Source organism: Crocodylus porosus, unplaced genomic scaffold (genome assembly GCF_001723895.1).
Source record: "Crocodylus porosus isolate Cpor-Errol unplaced genomic scaffold, CroPor_comp1, whole genome shotgun sequence".
Classification (NCBI taxonomy): domain Eukaryota; kingdom Metazoa; phylum Chordata; order Crocodylia; family Crocodylidae; genus Crocodylus; species Crocodylus porosus.
This window is the reverse complement of record NW_017728918.1, coordinates 93,627,365-93,648,143: the sequence shown is the minus strand read 5'-3', so window position 1 is coordinate 93,648,143 and position 20,779 is coordinate 93,627,365. Positions and strand designations below refer to the sequence as shown.

General features: G+C 42.6%; 1 protein-coding gene across 1 annotated transcript in view; it reads right to left on the bottom strand.

Moving 5' to 3' along the window:
• The window catches only part of LOC109312144 (dermatan-sulfate epimerase-like), a 330,716-nt gene that overhangs the window by 158,414 nt on the left and 151,523 nt on the right, over positions 1–20,779 (bottom strand). The window contains exons 7-8 of the mRNA XM_019538188.1: positions 18,346–18,520; positions 8,196–8,293 (exon numbers count right to left, since the gene is read on the bottom strand). Of these exons, the coding sequence (XP_019393733.1) occupies positions 8,196–8,293; positions 18,346–18,520 (273 nt within the window). The remainder of the gene's footprint in view (positions 1–8,195; positions 8,294–18,345; positions 18,521–20,779) is intronic.

The window sequence follows — 20,779 nt, the reverse complement described above, 5'->3', positions numbered from 1 at the left end:
CCAATATACCCACCCCCCAGCACTGGCTAAGGAATCCCTAGAATAAGCTCTGCCCTCCCATTCTGAGAAATGGACAACTGGGAGAGAGGAAGGGCCGTTGCCAGGGGAGGCTGACTGCAGGCTGGCAGCCAGCATCTAAATTCCCCACCCCACTGTTTGTTCCAGGAGATCATTGTAACTCAGAACACTTCCTGCAAAGCATTCTTAGTTACAGCTGGGAGCTATACTTTTGTCTGCACCCAATGGCTCCAAGTGCTTGGCTTTGATCTGAGGCATCTTTAGGGATCCCATGTGTTCTCTTTCCTGAGCATGCAGGTGCATGCCCTGGAATTTCTCTGAAGATAATTTTGGGGCATCTGAGGCTCAACAAGGGGCAAAGAGGTCTGTTTGCCCATGTTCTGAACCACCATAAAAGTATTTATGGCAGCAAAAGGGCAACCTCTGTCTGCAGCCTTATTCCCCTTCCCACAATACATGTTTTTTCTCATCCCTTTGACTTTCTCACACATTGCTTTTTTCTCCTCTTTCTTACTGCCTACAGAGGGAAGCACTGAGAACATCAGCATGCATTTGGTTTCAACATGTGCTTAGCACAGATGGCCCAGGCATCCTTGTGGAGCAACTTGAGGGAAAGACCTGCTCAGCCCTTGCAGCTCTGGGCTGGAATAGGTTTAGGACGGACAGAATCTTTTGAAAATGGTTAATGGCCAACTATTGATAGCCAAATCCAGTTTGGGAGCATGCAAAATAGAACCTGTCTCTATAGCCTACTGGTTACAGCACTAGATTCCAGTCTCTGCTGCCAGGCCTATTTATATATTCTACAGCCATTAGTTATACAACAAATAACCTTGGCAATCAGGTATTGTAACTCAGGACTCCCTCTTCTTCCAGGGAAGTGATATAACCATCAGGTACATAATCAGGCTTCCTCTTGGTTGTTCTCTTTTTGGCCCCATATCTCTTGCAGTTTTTAGTTGACCAATGCCTAGCTTCGGCAGGAGTGAAGCATACCTGTTCTATCATTTGAGGAGTAGGGTACCTTCCTAGGAAGGAGACATGGGTGCAAATCTCCTTAGGTGCAGAAGGGTCAAGAACCAAGGTCTTCCACTTTCTGGGTGAGTGCTCTAACCATTAGACTACTGGGCAAAAAGGGCAGGAGGCAACCGCTATCATTGTAGCTGTACTTACCTTAAAAAGCAAAATGAGGCCAAGTATAGATAATATACTTTTACCAGTATAAGTGATCGGAAACTGGTCTATACCTGTAACAGAACAGAAGTTCGGCACACAAAACAGGTCTATACCCATAAGAGAACAGAAGTTAGGCACACAGACTGGTTTAAAAATGGCAGAACCCAGTTTAAGATTTCTGCCCTCCTCACCCCCCCATCCCAACAAAAGGTGAATGTGTGTTCTGTTCACTACTGATCTAAATGACCCTCTCCTTATCATGTAGCATAGATCAATTTCACATTGGGCTTTTTGAATATCTGTCCCTAGTCAGTTTGTCACAAATGAATGGAGGCACTTACAGTTCATTCTGTGTCAGATACCTAAGCTCTGGAGAGGGGAGGGAGTTCAAATGTGGCTGTTAGTTAGCACTTCCTATTGACTGCCTTTAGGTATCTCTGAGCTTTCTGAATCTTTCTTAACAGGCATCTACCTTTCCACATTCTTTATATAAAGTGCTTCTTGACCTAAATTCAGTCCAATTGGATTAATATTTGAAACCATCTAAAGGTATTGTATTTTCTCACATACCACATCCCCCAAATAAGACTTTGTTTTGGGAAGGCTGAATGAAGAAATAAAGCTTTTTCCAGAGTCATGATTGCATGCTGGCTACGTGCAGTATGAGCAGCATCTACTTATCAGCATTACTCGCTGAATTAGCAGCTGGTTTTGGAGGCTCAATCTAAAAGCTGCTGCCAATTTTGCAGTGGGCGTGAGAGTGTTATAACTCCATCTTTTGGTTAAGCAGCAAGGAAAGCATAAGTGACACTAAGAAATGGACTCCACTGTCTGCCCCCCACCCCTCCCAATGCCCCAGTCCCCTCAGGCAACTGGCAGGGACAAAACTGCCAGCAGCCAAGCCTGTGAATCCCTGTGCCTCTATTCCAGTACAGAAATCAGCCTCCTCACTTAAAACACTCCCCTATTTTGGATGGCTAATTTTAGGGGGGAAAAGTGTGTATGCGGTATGCACATTAATAGGGCACATATATATTTCTGCAACATTTCTGAAATTGCTGCTGAGAAGCATATCCCACACATGTCAATATAACTGTGAAGCCATCCTGGGGACATGCCTCTGCTGCTGCTCTTGACATCTGTCTCTAATCTGCTTGACATGGCTATGCAACTCCTCCCAAATTTCAAATACACCATGAATAAAAGTATTTTGGACATTCTACATCTGTTACAGAAAAAAATATCTAATAATTGGCTTATGCAATGTCCAATATTTATTGTTTCTATTTTTATATTCTTCTTCCCATAAAGACAGGGATCTCAGTTTCCACAAATTCCAACTCAATGAGGACTGGTCATTTAACATAATTAAAGCTAACTTAAAAGCAATCATGCAACTTAAAATGTTGCAAATTTAACTCACTAACTAAAGGGCTGGATCCTCCCTTCCCTCTAATACAGAACTTCTAGTTCTAAAATGCTGAAGGAACATAAAAATATAGGAATTTCAATTATGGACCCTAAGGTCCATGTAGTCTAGCACCAGGTCTTTGCTAATTCCAAAGGAAGGCACAAGAAACCCTGTAGAAGGCAGATGGGACATAAACTACTTACGTAAAAAAATTATATCATGATCTCCAATAATTAGAGATGGTTTTAAACCTTGTTTGACCATTTGTCCTACTTTCATCAGGACAGTCCCATTTTAAACATCTGTCCTGGGCATTCCATTGGTTTGGTCAAAAGAACTTCCAAGACAAAAATGGCACTCTTCAGCCAGTCCCCCAATACCCTACAGCTTTGCATTCTCCCTTCCCTGATCTCTGATGCACATAGCTAAGTATGGAGCTTGGAGACAGCTGAGCACGCCAGAGAAAAGGAAGGGGTAGCAGAGTATCCTACTTCAAGACTCAGGAAATAGTCATCTTACTTTAACCTGGAAACATGAGGTTTCCTCAGTTTATTCTCAATTTGTTCTTATTGAACTCTGAGTTGTGGGCATTTTAATGTAGGAAACAGCTGTCCCTGTGCCAAGGAAGTGCCTCACCAGTTCTGAACCTTAGCATAATGCTAGTGTAAGAGCGATATTGTCTGGCTTGTTCTGGTCAGACCTGACAAAGAATGTCTTGCATTTGGAAACTTATCTGGCTCTATACCAAGTATACAGTTGGTCCAATAAAAGATATCGTCCTATGAAATCCTTGTCTCTCCCTTAATAAAGTGACATTTATTAGAGCCTAGCAGCTGAGGTAGGAGAGACCAATTTTACATTGGTATTGAAAAAGGGTGGTAGTTGATTAAGTGACAGGTATTTGAAGATCTTCAGAGGTCTGAAATGTTAGCAAAAGTCAAGGTGCACATACCAGTTGGAGGAGTGTAGGTTGGCTTATTAGTGTGTATGATAAATGGAGCATATGACATCACAGTATTTCACAGAAATATTACATCAACTGTTGTACTGTAAAAGTTTAAAAATATTAAAAAAGCATTTTCAAAGCCTATACACACATAAACATACCTGCCCTTCTATACACACGTATGCGCATGTGCGCGCGCGCGCGCGCGCACACACACACACACACACACACACACACACACACGAGTAAGCAGATAATCCTACTATTAGTCATACATTTCTAATTTGGCTTGAAATTCAGGAATACTTGACAGCTAAAACTGCAAGACATCCTCAAACAAAATGCAAATATGTAATGGCAGTGTTTAAAGGTCCATGAATATAAGATCCAAATTTATAGTTGTCATTCTCTGAGGTCAGAGCTATCCTTGGGAGTATTTATTTTAAGGGAATAATAATAATAAAAAAAGATCTGTTTGGCTCAGGCATACCTTTTCCACATCTTTACTGGACAAAAGATGAGTGTTGTGAATCAGTCTGGTGATCTGACACACACTAACTGGCTGTGTGTTAATGTTATACATTTGTGGTCAACTATATTTGCTTGATTTTTGTTTAGTTTATAACTGATCAGGATTTTCTTCAATCCAAAGAGATGTAAAGTCTATTAAAATGAATCTAATTGGATTTAGATGTTCAAGGAAAAGATTAGAATTATTTATGTCTCATCCTCAAAAGACTGGCATGCTGACATTGCATAAGTGGCTGTCTATGAATATGTCCTTAGAACCTCATGTAGTATCAATCGTTAGACAGCATAAATTAAATGACATACCTTAACTTCAACTAAGTAATGCCATACAAATCGTATCAGCTGAGGACCTGGTATCTCATTTTATAAGAGTAACAGTAACACTTACACATGTCTTATTATATGTGGGGAACATTTTTTGATATCTAAAAAACTGCCACAAACCCATGGCTAAGAGGTCGATGAAATCTGTATGGAGGTATTCTAGGGTTTAGGAAGCATTGCATATAAAACTGTTTTTGGAAGTTATGTTTGTTTTTCCATGATGCCAATATTTTGTTAGTGCATAGCTTTGTATGGCTCTTTTAATAAACAATGCAGAGGCAAAACAATAGGCAAGACTGACTATTTTTAGCTTTTAATTTTCCTATGAAAGTTCCGCGATTCCTGTGAAAGTTCCAGGGTTCATCTGGAAACACTTCATTTTTAAACTATTACTCTATTTATAGCACAGTATTTGGAAGGAGAACCAAATAAACTAAATGAATTGTTATTGCAACTTTTTGTGCCTTAGATTAACCAAAAAGACACAATGAAAAGGATCACAGAAGGATGCAAAAAGACTTATAAGGCTATAAGTAATGAGCTGGTTTCTTTGAGTGGTGTGTGTTTTGAAACTAAGAGAAATGAAGTAATGATGCATGTTTAACTGTACAATTAAAATCAACTTTCATAGTTCCAACTGGATTAATTTCAAAATTACTTTTCTACTGAAAAATCATTCCTGTAGCTCTGTTACATGGTATCATATTACTGTAGACAATGACTCCTTTGTCATGCTGTCTTCCTTTAAATGTTTAAAGAACAGAGTGGCTCTTTTGAAATAAGTGATTCAAAGGATTTTATGATTTAAAGGATTTTATAAAGTGAACTTTAAAGTTGTTTTATGAAGTAAATATGAAGCAAAAATCACTTCTCCCATCATATGTAAAGATGAGATTGACTCAACAGCCAATATATAGGCTGAGTCATGTGGTGTTTGAAATCAAGGATATACCCTACATTTTGTGACATAAGCCTACTTCCAATATAAAGAAACTAGAGTAGCAGGAAGGTGAAACCCGCTGAGTCTCCACTACTTGGAAGACTAGGAAAAATTCAGACTTACGGAAGGATGGAGAAATGTGGATGAAATTCAGGCCAAGTGAAATGGAAAACGGTGGAGAAGCTGCTTATCAAATTATAGGGAGCAATGAGGTCCTGGTGTATTGTTATAAGAAGCAACAAAAGCCTTCACAACTCAAAGCAGATGGGGATCTATCTGAGGAGAAGAGGGAGCAGGAAAAGAAATAGCAAGGCCCAACAGAAGTCAACTATTAAGAAAGAATACTCTTTTGGCAAACAATTCAGACTTTTTGTTGAAAAAACAAAAACAAAACAAGCCATTTCCCTTCCTCTCAAAAGCAAAAACCACCCCCCCATAACCCCCCCAACAAAACAAAAAACAAAGAAAACACTAAAACAAAAATAAGTCTCCCACAACTTGGGGGTTCAGAAAAATTCAAAACTAGAAAGCAGACTCTTCCTTTGAGAATTATACTGTACTTAAAACAAAACAAAACAAAAATATATTTACTATAAAAGAGGTTAGACAGAATGGGTGCTGACAGATGTGGTGGGGGGGAGTGCTTTAGTGGAAGAAGCAGCACGTTAGTTGGACCCAGCTCCACAGAGTCTATATAGATTGGGAATTTCAATAGGGCTTTTTGGAGCTTGTATCTAATAGCTGATTCAATTAGCTATTAGATAAAAGCGACAAAAAAGCCCCATTGACAGCTCAATCTGTACAGACGTTGAGTGAGCTGGGTTCAACTAATACGTTGCCTCTTCTGGGCATGTGCTGGGCTTGGAGTTTAAAGTAAGGCTCCGTTTTGGTTTTCTTTTTTATGTCTGTAAGCAGTCAATATTTCTGAGTAGCTCTAACCTCTCCCACTCTTCAAATAACAGTTAGTTGGATATTTTGTGATAACCCCCCACCACCCATCGTTTTGTTGCCAAATACCTATTGTTTGAATGAAAAAAATTATTGTAAATCTATCTTGTTGCAGGCTCAGGCAGGATTCTGACAAGCCTGCCTAATTGGCTGCTGGGGATTCCAGCCTACCAAAATCCCCAAATCTGGGACAGCACCATCAGGACATCCTTTTCCCCTCACACTCTGTAGCAGCTACAGAGTTGAGAGCCTGGCAATACTGGAAGTTCTAGCACTACAGGAAACTTGGTACCTCTATATTCTTTGAAACTTCTAAACACTCCACAAAATGTGGACTAGCTCAACTGGAAATGAGGCAATGATGGAAGACATCCTCACTGAGGTGTCATCACCTCCTTCCCAAGTTTGATGCATGTGGTGCTGGAGTAGGCAAGCAGGGTGTGCTTTTCAGTAGTAGACTCAGACATGCCAGGGAAGTCATGTAGACATGCTCTTCTCTCGGACGTCTGGGAACCATTACAGAGATAAAACTGACAAAAAATGTCAGTTCCACTCAGCAGCTGGAAATGCCAGTGAGGGTATTTCATTTCATAACTACTCCCCTCAGCCCTCGTCTCAAACCAATGTATTTATGTTTCCGATACATATGGAGGGGGATCAGTTTGTTTAACTAAAAAAAAAGATCCCGAATCAGAAAAGTCAGAATTTCCCATGAAACAGAAATACTATGTTTCTGCCAACTTTACTTACATTCCTTTCAGCCGTTACTTGAAATGAACTAAAATGCCAAATTTGAGACCAAACTATATAACATCCTTTCTTCATTCCTATTACGTAAATAGTTTAATTTTTACAACAAACTTTGCATCTTTGAAGTTTCATATTTGATTAAAAATATTTAAAGTCATTTAACTTTTTAAAAATATACTTTTCTATATAAATAGACATAACTTTAGAACATATTGCCAATATATTTCCACTGCTCCAGTGCAATTTTACTGTAAGAGCTCCACAAGGCAAAATTTCATTTCATTCATTCCAGGAACAAATTATCATGCTAAAATAAAGTTAATAAAACCTATGTCTATATTCTATTACCTTAAAATCTGTACTGCATTAATGTTGTGGTGACTTCTACTATTTTGTATTTAAGGTTTATTTTCAGGATATTACTTAATCATGACAATGTTTATTAAAACTGTCAAAACTGTTTGACATTTTATATTTCTACCGATGTTTGTTGTATAACAAACTGTCTCTTTTGTCCCATTTATTACTCCTTGACTGAATTACCTAATTCACTTAATTGTCAAAATATTTCAGATTGTTTAAATTTATCTGAGTACAGGAGAGTCTTCTTTAAGTATTAGTTATGCTAACTCTCAGTCATTGTTTAGCCAAGTTATATAGACTTTCAGGTTTTCCTTATAAATCATATTCCCCAGCCTTATAATTTTTTCTGTTCTCTAAATTCTTTCTAGCTCATTCTTTTTGGCATGAAATTTTATAGACCTGAAATGCAGCATTCTATATGTGATCCTTCCAGAACTATGAAGAGAAAGACCATTGCCTCCTAGCTAATTATGTAATAAATGTAGCCCAAAACAGCATGACCTTTTCTGATATTTCAGACCAAAACTTAACTTCTTTTTCATTATCCTTGAAGTATTCATTATCCTTGCCAGTGTTACATCATCTACTTTCTCAAGCCTCCTTACCCTCAATTCTCTTTCTTGGTAATCTACCATGGGAATTGAGCTTGCCTACTTATCTAGGATCTCTAATAATTTCTTCATCATCTAAACACTTGGAAGTGTTTAGTCTGCAAAGTCAAATGCCTGGATTTTCCCTGTTTTCTTGTATGTAAGCAGATAAGAAACTTACTCATTATTGCATCTTACCGAGTGTTCGGAAAGGCCTTTGGTTTGGCGTATGTGAGAAGAAACCAGGTTTCAAAGCATTTGTGATCACAATGTCAAAAAACTCTGCAAAATCATTCCTAGAAAGAAAGAGTCAAATGTTTCATGTCACTTTATTTGCAGGTGTTTTATGCTCCCTGTTTTATCACAACCCATTTTCTTCTATGTTAATGTATCACTGCTATTCTTTAGACATCCCATGACACAAACCCCTATTATTATTGCTTATGTATATTACCATGGTGCCAGTCATGAAGCGAAGACCTATTGTAGTAGGCACCATGCAAATAACCACTAATCAATACACTGTCCCTGCCCAAAGGAGTTTATAATCACAATATGAGAGACAAAGTATGGTATAGAGGCATGGGGAGTACAAGGAAACAATGACACACAAACAGGCCTGGCATAGGGATATGAACTTCAAGCTTCCCACCAAAATGCCTCAGTCCTGTAAACTTGCTTGTTGAATTCATTGTTCATTTTGAAGGATGATTTTCTTCTAGTTTCTATGTTAAAACTGATTTTAAAAAAAAGGTTACAATTACAGGATGACCACTTATGGCAGGGGCATGCAATTATTTTGGCTGGAGGGCCGCTTAACAAGTTTTGGTGAGGTGTTGAGGGCCACAAGGGTAGCCCTACCCTTCAACAGGTGCCCCAACCATCACCATCTTGTGACTGGAAATCCTGCACCCTAACCCCTGACCTTTGGCACTGGGACTCTCTCCCCTTGCTCAGGAAGTACTCATGTTGGGTTGGGGGGGGTGCTGCTTGTATACTGTGTGTGGAACAGTTGGGAGGGTTGGGGGAGTATGTGGTTGGGGGTATGTGCGGGATGTGGGTATGGTGCAGGTGTGGTGTGTAGGGGCATAGGAGGGGTGTGTGTGGAGTGTGGGGCATGTGTGGGTATGGTTGAGGTGTGGGGTGTGTCGGACTTTTGGGTGTGTGTGTGGGTATGGTGCAGGGAAGGTGCATTTGCAGTGTATACATGGATGTGTGTGAGGTGTGGGATGTGTGGTTGAAGTGTGGGGTGTGTAGAACTTTGGATGTGTGTGGTATGATGAGGGCTGGAATGTGTAAAGGGGTAGGGTGTGTGAGGGGGTCTGGGAGCATGTATGGGGAGGTGCAGGTGCATGTATGGGGATGTGTGGGGTATAGGTATATGTGTAGGGGCTCTGGGGTGCATTTGTGGATATGGTAGGGTGTGTAGCGGTGTCTGTGTGTGTATGTGGGTATGGTGAGGTTCAGGATGCGAGTGTATGTGTGTGGGATGTGTATGATGGAGTGTGAGAGACAGTGTGGAATGTGTGTGGGTAAGGAGCGGGGTGGAGAGTATGAGGGGGTGTGCATGTATGTGTGGGGTGTAGGTGGGTTGGGTATGCATGTGTAGAGGCTTCCCCCCGCCTGCTGTTTGTGATGTGGCTGAGCCCAGCCCCCCCTTGTAAAAAAAGGGAACAAATAAACAAAAAGGAAGAAACGGGGTTATTTTTTTCAACAGTATTTTCTTGAGAATCCCATCCACACCCAGTAAAACAAAGTCCTATTTCTCTTCTATACTCACAGTAAATTATCGCTAACATCCAGAGATTTAGGGCCAGATTTTCAAAAGTATTTAGGTGTCCACAGTGGCCTAACAACCAGAGCTGGTGGCCTAGGAAAACTCTGTGGGGGGAGGAAGGAGGGGACACAGTTCTGAGAGCCAGGGTTGGAGGAAGAGAAGCAGTTTTACCCATATTGGAAATGCCTAAACAATCCCCAACAGAGTTGCTGTTGCTGCCGCAGCATACTTTCCTTGCTCTGGTTGTTCTGAAAACAGTAGCAGCAGCCAAGGACTGTTTTGGAGTTCCCTGCATGGACTGAGACTGCTCTTGTTGTGGCAGGGGTGGGGAATCTGGAGACCCCTTCTAACTTGATATCCTGGGTAGATGCACCTCTTGCCTGCCCTTATGCTACTTGGTGTCCCAAAATGAAAATGGCCACCCACTGGGACCTCCTAGGCAAACTATCATTGAATTCAGTAGGCGTTAGACATCTAGGTGCATTTGAAAATCCTAGTAGGGACCTATCTAGCACTGAAAAACTGTCTGTTGAAAGTGTAGATAGACACCTAGGTGAAGGGACAGATATTGAAAAAGCCTAAGCTAGAATTGATTCAGTCTTTGTGGAAATTGAACCAGTTTGCAAGTCAATAGACATCCCCTTTTCATTCTGGAAATGCAGGCACATTTCCAGGATTTGCCTACAGTGGAGCAAGCCAGAAGCCCGGGGTGCTAGAGCAGCCATCCCTTCCCTTTTACAGGGAAGCTGAGCTGGATGGGGGGGGGGGCAGAGGCCAAGCCCCAGCAGGCCTGAGTAAGACTGAGGAGGGGTTTTATCCTCTGCCTTGGCTTGCAGGGTTCAGACAGTGAGGGAACAGGGAGTGTGGCCAGACTCCTGTGGCGAGGAGGAGGAGGAAGGGAGAGCTCTGCTTGCTCTGGCGGCTCCTTGACAGATGGGAGCAATCCGGGCACACAACGCTACCTGACCCAAGAGGGGGACTCTTCTCCCTCCTCCTTTTCCCCCACTGCTGCAGGGTGGGGAAAAGGGCTCTGTGCAGTACTGGGGGGGGGACTCTTCCCTTTCTCTTCCTCTCCCCCATGCCACAGGGTGGAAATAAGGGCTCTGTTTGGTGTCGGAGAGGGAGTCTTCCCTCTCCTCTCCCCCCTCCCCCAACCAAGCAGCACCACATAGGGCTCCCCTTCCACCCTGCAGTGGCGGGGGGGGGAGGGGAAGAGTCCCCCTCCAGCACCCAACAGAGCTTCCTCCCCACCCTGCGGGAGGGGTGAGGAGCAGGGGGAAGAGTCTCCCCCTCTGGGGTTGGGCAGTGGTATGTGCCCGGATTGCTCCCAGCTGTCAGGGAAGCTGCTGGAGTGGGCAGATGTCTCCCCTCCTCCTCGTCCTCCTCCTCCCCCTCCACAGGAGTCTGGTCACACTCCCTCTTCCCTCACCCTCCAAACCCTGCAGGCAAAAGGTGGGGGATTAAACCCCTCCTTAGTCTTACTCAGGCCTGCCAGGGCCTGGCCATGTACCTCCCCCCCTGCAAAGACTAACCTGCAAAGATTGAATCAATTCAGGCTCGGGCTTCTTGAATGTCTGTCCCTAACCCCCTTGCACCTATCTTTTTCTATCTAATCCCTTTGCAGCATTTGCTGGTCTCTGGGCAAATGCAGGGGTGTGACCTGCGGTGGGGTTTGGGTCACAAGCAGCGACCTGCAGGTTATCAATCTCTACTACAGTGTAGATTCACCAGATGCTAGAGGGAGGTTTTTTTCCCCCCCTGGAAACACCTAAGCTTAGTTGACAGTTGCAGCCACACCAGGAGTGTTGACAGTGTAGCTATGTCAGTAAAGGAGTGTGATCTTTTCTATGCTATGCCAGCAGAACTTTGTACGGTAGATCTGACCCCCATCTGGAAAAACAAAGGGGAATCAAAGGCACAAAATACGGCATAACTATTTTGCAAAAATCTAGTTGGTCTAATAAAAGATATCACCTAAACCACAAGTCCTGATTCCTTTTTGCCTCTACACCAATATGGCTACAACCTGGATACCCAACAGCATAACTAGCCGGCAGTCGATCTGAAATGTTTACAGCTATAGGAGCAGAATCAGCCAGACTGTATTTCAGATGTATAGATGAATAATGATATGTATTGTTGACCTTTGACATACATTATAAAGGGATCTGCAATACTAATAGAAGGAAGAGGAATGGTTTCAAGTTGCAGCAAGGGAAATTTAGGTTAGATATTAGGAAAAACTCTCTCACCAGGCAGGTAGTAAAGCACTGGAACAGGTTGCCTGCAGAGGTTATGGGATCTCCATCATTGGAGATTTTTAAGACCTGAATGGACAAGCCCTTGGCTGAAATGATCTAGTTAGGGAGGGTCCTACTTTGAGCACGTTAGACTAGATGACCTCCTGAGGTTTCTTCCAAACCTAATTTTCTATGATTCTGTGAAATTTGCAGTCCAGGAGTTATGAGATGCATGCTTTTGATGAATAGCTATCAAAGGAGTTTATCAGCTCAGTTACTGAATTTGAAAAAATAACTGCAGAAAGATGTAATAAAATTATTGAATGGTTCTTTTTGAAGTTAAAATCTGACGCTTCTTTCTGGTCTTTAATTTTTGTGCATGGTAATATTAAGATACGTGACAAAATAGTGCATCAGAAATGTGATCAAATGTAGAAGGTGAAGGAAGACATCTGGAAAGGATTTAGGGAGAGCCACTATTTTGAAGGCTAAAAATAAAGAGCAGTAACTAAAGATGTGATTAAGTATATTTGCTGTAGAAACGACAAAAGTAAGGTAGCAGTGATGAACTCTCTATTTCTACATCTTCATGTATCCTGAACAACAATAGCTAAATTCAAGAAGCTAATCTGACATAAGACAAAATACATGCCTCTGTCAAAACTTGTTTATAGTATGGCTAGCAGAAAAAGCATCTTGTAGAAAATACGGAAATTGTTAAAAACCCATATTTCATCTTCTTTTCAGCATGTGACTTTCTCTAGAAAGCAGAAAATGACAATGTGATTAAATCTCCTTCTGTGACTCATTCAACAGAAAACAGCTGAAGTCTGGCCTTGCTAAAAATGTGCTGCATTTCAGTTCAAAACAATAATTTCTTTTTGATCGTTTTCTTTTTCAAGAGTGTTTTTTTAAATTTGGGATACATCTCATTTGGCTTAAAGGAATTGGGATACTTTGCTCTTAATGCGATGGTAATATGCTAACTTTATTTTCAGTTTTGCATGTCAAGGGAAATGCAATGCTGTTCTTGGCTTGGTATCTACTTGGTAGGTATATTTTTGTGATGCACACAACTTTTAGTTGCACATTATGAATTACTGGAATTAAGAAGTTAAAACTAGACATGCCACTTCCCTCTGTCTTTTCTTTAAATATAGGTTTTTGTTAGAACATGTCCAGAAAACAGTTCTGAACTCCTGAATACCAAAAAGTTATTGACAAATTGAAAATTGAATGGAAGTCTGAGAAGAACAAAAGCTATAAAAACAGGTTAGGGAAGAATGGTTTATGGGAACAGGTGTCAAGAACAAAGAATGCAATTCAAAGCTAAGGGGTGAGAGACAACAGTCAACTATAAACACTATTTCAACAGAGCAAGCCACAGTGAAATAGATAAACAGTTTAGAGGAATTCAAAGATCGTAATTAGAAGTTAGGATGCACACCATGAAAAAAGAAATCCTAACAATAATGCTAGTAGATTCAGAGTCAGATTCCCACTGGAAACATTAGAAGCCATGTTGACTGAGTCATGCATAACAGTACTGCAATAAACACTGAAGAGCAAAGCATAAGCCATAATCCTGCATTGGCAAAGAGCTGGATAAGATGATCTAGTGAGTTTCTTTTAACTCTAACATTCTGTGAAGGACTATATTTGAGAGAAGGGAAATCCTTCATGTAATATTTACCATCTTCTTCCATCATCCCTGCACATCAGCCAAAGATTATTAAAGCAATAAATACCCAGCCTGAAATATTCCTGTACGCAAGCAGAAATGTTTTATACCCAGTTTTCACTGGTAGGAGTTGTAGGGCAGAAATCTATTTCACTTACTCACCCTCACTGTGCTTACCCAGCTACTTCAGTGCTGTTTTGGCACTTAAGCACAGTTTTGGATCTGATTTCACATGTAGGGCAGAGGTACAAGTGCTCATAGTAATACTGAGCATACTCATTAGGCTGTACTCTGGCTGGTGTATGTGTACCTCAGCAAACATAATTCACCAGATTTCAGTGGAGAAAAACCCATGACCATTAGATGCTAGGGGATGCTAGAAAAGGGGGAATCGTGGCAGCTGCAATCCCCAAAGCTTGAGGACTGCAGTGTGAAACCCGTGGGCCCACCGGTGCAGCTGGGACCAAGAGCCTCATCAGGAGAGGGACTCTCAGTTCTGACTCCACATGTGGCATAGCCAGGACTGAGATCCCTTCCAGGTGCAGGACTCTAAGACCCAGCTATGCATGGTCCCTATGGCTGGGAGCACCCCCAGCAAAGGGGGCTCTCAGCGATAAGAGCCTGCTTCTTGCCTTCTACATTGACAATAAGGCACAATTGGACCTAACGTGCAATCCTACAATCGCGCCTTCTGCCATGCACATGTAGCTACAGTGTGGCTCATACATTAGATCGTGCCTTTACCTGCATGTGTAGATGGGGTCAAATAGCCTACAGTAATGATAGAACAGGTTAGGAATTACTTAGAGAGTCTAGATGCTTTCAAATCAGCAGGGTCAGATGGGAAACACCTAAGGGTATTAAAGGAACTGGTTGACATAATTCAGAGCCATTGGCTAACCTCATGGAGCTCAGATGAGGTCCAGAATGAATGGAAAAGTGCAAATATAGTGTCCATCATTAAAAATGGGAAGGAGTAGGATCTGGGCAACTACAGAGCAGTCAGCTTGACCTCTATACCTGGGAAAATCATGGAGCAGGTCCTACAGTTAAAGGATTCCGTGTGAAGCACCTAGAGGAGATTAGGAACAGTCAGCATGGATTCAGCAAGAGCAAGTCATGCCTGATCAATCTGATTTCCTCCTATGATAAAGGGCCAGGGTCTGTGGATGAGGGGAGAGCAGTGGACATGATACATCTTGACTTTAGTAAGCCTTTTGACACAATCTTCTATTTCACTATCTTCTTTTCCAACAATTTAAGGAAATACGGACTAGATAAAAGTACTGTACAGTGGATATATAACTAGCTGGATCATTGTATTCAGCTGGTAGCCCTCAATGGGTCCTAGTTGGGAGGATGCATCAAGTGGGGTCCTTCAGGGGTCTGTCCTGGATCTGGTATCATTCAACAACTTCACTAATGATTTGGATGGTGGGAATCAGTGCATGCTTAGGATATTTACTAAGTTGAGGGGAATTGCACACACTCCAGAGGGTAAGGCTAGGATCCATAATGACCTGGATAGACTGAAGAAATAGTCCACTATCAGTCAGATAAAATCCATCAAGGACAAGCTTTGCACTTGGGTTGTAATAACAGCATGCACAAATACAGACTGGGAAATGACTGGCTAGGTTGTAGTATTGAAGAGAAAGACCTGGGAGTTATGGTGGAGCATAAACTGAATATGAGCCAACAGCCTCTCTTGTTCCAATAACCCCAACAGCATCCTTGGTTGTATTAACAGGAACGTCATGTGCAAATCAAAGGAAGTGATTCTTCCACTCTCTTCATCACTGGTGAAGCCTTACCTGGAATACTGTGTTCAGTTTTCAGGCCCATGGTTCAAGAAGGACGTGGGCAGTTTGTAAAGAGTTCAGTGCAAGGCAAGAAAAATTATCAGATGCCTGGGAGATGAGACTTATGAAGAAAGGCTGAAAGAATGATGGTTATTTATCCTGGAGAAGAGAACACTGAAGGGGTATTTGATAATCATCTTCAAGTACCTGAACAGTTTTACTGAGAGGATGGAGATGGGCTTTTCCTTGTAGCTGTAGGGGACAGGATCAGGAGTAATGAATTCAAGCTGCAGCACAGGAAATCTAGGCTAGAGATTAGGAGGAACTTTCTGACTATGAAGGTGGTCAGGCAATGAAACAGGCTACTTAGGGAATCTCCATCCCTGGAACTTTCAAAAGCAGGTTAGATGGACACTTGCAGAATGGTTTAGTCAGGAATGATCCTACCTTGAGCAGGGGGCTGAACTCGTGAGTACCGTTCCTGCCCTACTTTCCTATGATTCTAGATGGAGGTTCAAACTCCCTCAGGGCAAGTGGTGGGGCCTAGAACCTGGGTCTCTTGCTTCCTGGGTGAGTGCCCAAGCCACTAGGATACTGGCTTAAAATATGAGAGGCCTCACTTTTGCCCTTCACCTCCTCCTGCACCTCACTAGTCACAGCTTTTTCCCCAGCTACAATTTCAGGACTTTGTACACACTTATGTAGGTGAGCACGAGCTGCATATAAGCCTGGTCAGAGTGCATGTTCAGTAATCATGAGGATTTTCACTCATCCATGACACATTTGAAATAGGATTGGAAACTACATGCAAGTATCAAAAACAGCATTAATGCGGCTGGGTAAGTGCCATTTGGACACACAAAGTGAAACAGACTGTTGCCTATAATGTTCTCAAGAGGGAGGTGAGGTGCTCCGCTACATCAGTTGGGCTTTTTCTACTACATCACTTCTTTTCTATTCCATTTCTTTATGGGATGCATTCACTTTGCACAGCTATTGAAAGCTGGATTGGTTCGTTTGCTTTACTGTGCACTGTAAATCTGTTTTTAGAATAAACTTGCCTCACTGATACATTACTGAATAAACTTGCCTCACTCAAGAGTTTGCTTCACAGAGACTTCTGGGGGAGTTATAATCACCCACTGCATTTTCAAAATTATGACATGAAAAATATGTTAACTGAAATAGGTTTAACCCCTGGATGCTCCATATCTCAAACTGATTGCAAAACACATGAATTATCAGTGTAAAAAGCAATTTTTTTCCCCTTATACCACAGACAATTCTGTGAACAAGCATCAGTCAGAGGGACAGTTATAAATGACTTTTCTATGAGGTTTCCTGTATAATACCTGAACATCAAGCAACACCACAATTCTGAGATAGAAAAATATTACCATTTTATTCATATGGAATAAAGGTCCAGAGATCAAGTGGTTTAATTAGGACAACATCTGGATGATATTTGGTAGGATAATTTACCATGCCCAGTGGCAGTACCCTCAAATATGTCTTGCTGCTCCATACAGTGTGTCTCCTATGCCAGAAGCAATGCAGACTCTTGTCTGCATGGTGTCACAGATAGACAAACATGGGTGTAGGCTAAGCAATTCAGCAGTCTACCTGAAGCACCACAGCCTACTTGAAGCAGTACACAAATGAAACTACACTTCTTCTAGTTTAGAAAGTAATTTGCTGGAAAGTCTTGTCCATAGGGAGCTATGGTACAGCTGTGAATTAGACTGAAAACTGCAGCGAGGAGTTTACTTGTGGCTAGGACAGGAGTAATACATTATGTGACCCTAGACAGACTACAGACTCACCTTTCAAATTCCAGAGAGGAAGGGGTGTGGCGTGAAATACCCCTTTTCCCCTTTAGAATGGCTACAAGGAATGTTCCCATCCCTCAGAAGCACAGGGGTTGCTCAGAGAGCAATGGTGGCAGAAGGAAGGGGCTTGCTAAGGACCACAATAATTGAGATGTATCAGTTTGGGAAGGTAGGCTGGTTGGCTTACTGTAGTCCTTTCCATACATAGTCCTCTGCTAGGGTGAAGTTGGTAGGATTCACAGGTTAGGTAACAGAGCTAACACATAATTTAATACATGGGAATGTTTACACTTCTCAGGTGTATATTTCTAGGCTACCTGAAGACATAAGTTTGGGTCATGCTTTCAAGTTTTTTGTCCCAACCACAAGGCCTAGCTACTCATGATTTAAAAAAAGAAAGTTTAGCTCCTGGTGTACTTATGAGATTACAGCAGACAAGACAGTTCTAAGCATGGCCCTAGAACCCCTATTCATTCTCCTATCCTTATTTCATGACTAAAATGGTGACTTAGCTGCATCTCCTTAGGCAAGTCATTTCTCATCTTTCTGTAACCCTTCCCTTCTTGTCTATTTAAATCATGAGTACTTTGGGACAAGGACTGTCTTAGTGTTGGTACACTGCACAACATAGTGAGACTCCTGATCTAGCCATGAATTTGTAGGATCTACTACAACACAAATAATAATTAAGTAATACAAGAACAAATAACAACAAGGCATTCCAGTGCCATCCTGTAAGGCCATCCATCCTCTGTTTAGCTTGTCTGTTTTGTGAAAATCTGATTATTAAGCATGAAGTGATACTTCTTTCTGTTTACAGTTTTAAGGGTAAACCATGTTCCCTTCTCTGTGGTACATTAACTAGACACAGGTCCAAACCAAAACCCTGGATCCAAACAAATACTTGAGAGGTTTTGAATCTGCATCCTTGCTACTCAGACCTATCTCCAATTTTAATTATGGTTACTGCTTCCTGGGAGGTCTAATTTGAAATGGCTTTAGATCAACATTACACTTACCCAAGGATGTGTTCACACAGCAGCCTGCAGTAGTCACTGTGGGAGCTGGTAATTAATAGCAGGACCTTCCCTGCATTTTTCAGTTGTCTTAGCCACTTTTTCACTGACTCAGGACATCTTTGTAAATATTTTCCTGGATCATTTTTCACTTCTGGGAAATATGTCCCACAGTTTTCTAAAAAAGAAAAATACAATCTCTGTCATCCAATAATATTCACCATGCATGCTGTAAACACAAAAAAAATTTCTTCTACCCCATATGCAACCAAAACATGTAAATGACTGTATTAATATAATATTAAAAAGGCAGATAAAATGTAAGAAGTTTTATAAGGCTAAGATTTTAATTCAAACAAAAATGGAAAAAAAAATGAATGGGACATGTAATGGCAGAAAAATGTATATAATGATCTCTCTCTCATTAAATTCTTTTCACAGCTATTATATTTCCCATATTTGTAGCTCTTTCTACTTGCAAAATATTTTTGGACTCTGAGTTATATTCCTGGCACATTAGGTTTTAGGGTAAGATATCATATCCTGTTAATCTGGAATGTCTCATTTTGGGTGCTTAATTTGAGACCAAAAAATGGGCCCGTTTATTAGGAAGTATTAAGAATCTGAGTCCTGAACATCAGAAATCTTTTGGATATCACTTTAGAAACCTTAAAACACATACACAAATCATGAGTTCTCTCTGAAGCAGCAGATAAACACCAGATGATCTGTAATACAGTTATCTATCGAGGACATGATTTCATGATTTCTCAGATCTGTTCTCTAATGCGCCCATTATTTTATCTAATAAAGGCTGGTATAGCAGATTGGCAGCAACCTACTGAAGTACCTACATGCTGTTAAGAGTGGGAACAAAAGAGGACTTTTTTTCTCATTACAATCATTAATGGCCATTACGGGCATAACAGGGACAGAATTTGGTCATTACAGGCTATAACAGAACCTGAGGCTCCCTGTTCTTTTAAGCAAAGCAGCAGCCTACTGAGGGAGCACTGTAGGCTAGGTAGGATGTAGTAGCGGCAGGGCAATGAGGCTGATCAGCAGGCACCTGCAGGCATCCAAGACCCTGAGAAAATATAAGCCTGGAGCTTGGGCTGGCAAGTTAGTCTAGTCTTGCCAGCTGCAGCGTTAAGATCTCCTGCCTGGGAGAGCTACCCAGGGACACTAGACTGTCTGCTTTGCTGCCAGCAGAAACAGTGAGACTCATGGAGCCCACAAGGACTCCAGGCTGGGAAGTATGACAGCACCAAGGGGGAGTGAAGATATTCCCTCTTACAAGTTAGGGACAGACATTCAAAAAACAGGAGCCTGAATTTATTCAATTTTTGCAGGTTAGCCTAACCTGCCTAAATTGAACCAATTTGCAAATGAATAGATAAGGGTTTGGGAACCTGGCACATGTGTCGAGCACGGCACGCAAAACCATTTTGCTTGGCATGCCACGGCCAGCCCCAGCTCTGGGTGGCTGCTGCCAGCAACAGAGCCTGGGCTGCTCCCAGCAGTGGCTGGGAAGCTACAAGCCCTGCTGCAAGCAGACCAGGCTCCAAGATTGGCAGCAGCTACAGAGAGCCGGGGCTGGCTGCAGCTGGGAGGCTGCAAACAGCTATGCCAAGCTCCAGAGCCCTGGCATCAGTTCTGTACTGGCACGTGCATGCGCGCCTTGGAGCAGGCAGTGGGGAAGGGGCCTGACGCAGCGCAATCCCGGTCCCTGCCCCGCTCCTGGCACAGAGCTGGTGACTGAGCTCCAGAGCCCAGCAAAGCTGTTTGTAGCCAGCCTGGGCTCTGGGCAGCTGCAGCAAGCAGTGGGCAGGCTGCAAACTGCTGTGCCGGGCTCCATAGCTCTGGCATCAGCTCCATGCTGGTGGCAACTGCACATGGATCTCAGGGTGGGCTGTGCCGCCTTGCTGTCTGCCCTGAGGTGCATGTGCAGTCGCTGCCAGTATGGAGCTGACGCTGGAGCTGTGGAGCCTGGCGCAGCTGTTTGCAGCCTGCCCACTGCTGATAGCTGCTGCTCTGCATAGCTGCTGAAAGCCACGGAGCCTGGGCTGCTCCCAGCAGGGCTTGCAGCATCCCAGCTGCCTGCTGGGAGCAACTCGGACTCTTGGCTGGCAGCAGTGACCCAGAGCAGGGTTGTGCCCCTCACTGCTACCCCCACCTGCAGGGGAAGTATGGCAGGGCAGTGGGAAGCTTGGAGCAGGCAGATTTCTGTGCCCCCTGCTGTGCCCTGCTGCACTTGGTTCCAGCACTGCTCTGCAGAAGTGGTGAGGGCAGCACAGTGGGAGCACTGCTGGTATGTGCTACCTCTCTGGAGCTTGGAGCCAGGTCTGGGAGGAAACTGGGGCGGAGAGGCAGCAGATGTTTGCAGCTGGCCCAGGTTCTGGGTAGCTGCTGACAGCCACAGAGCTCAGGCTGGGGG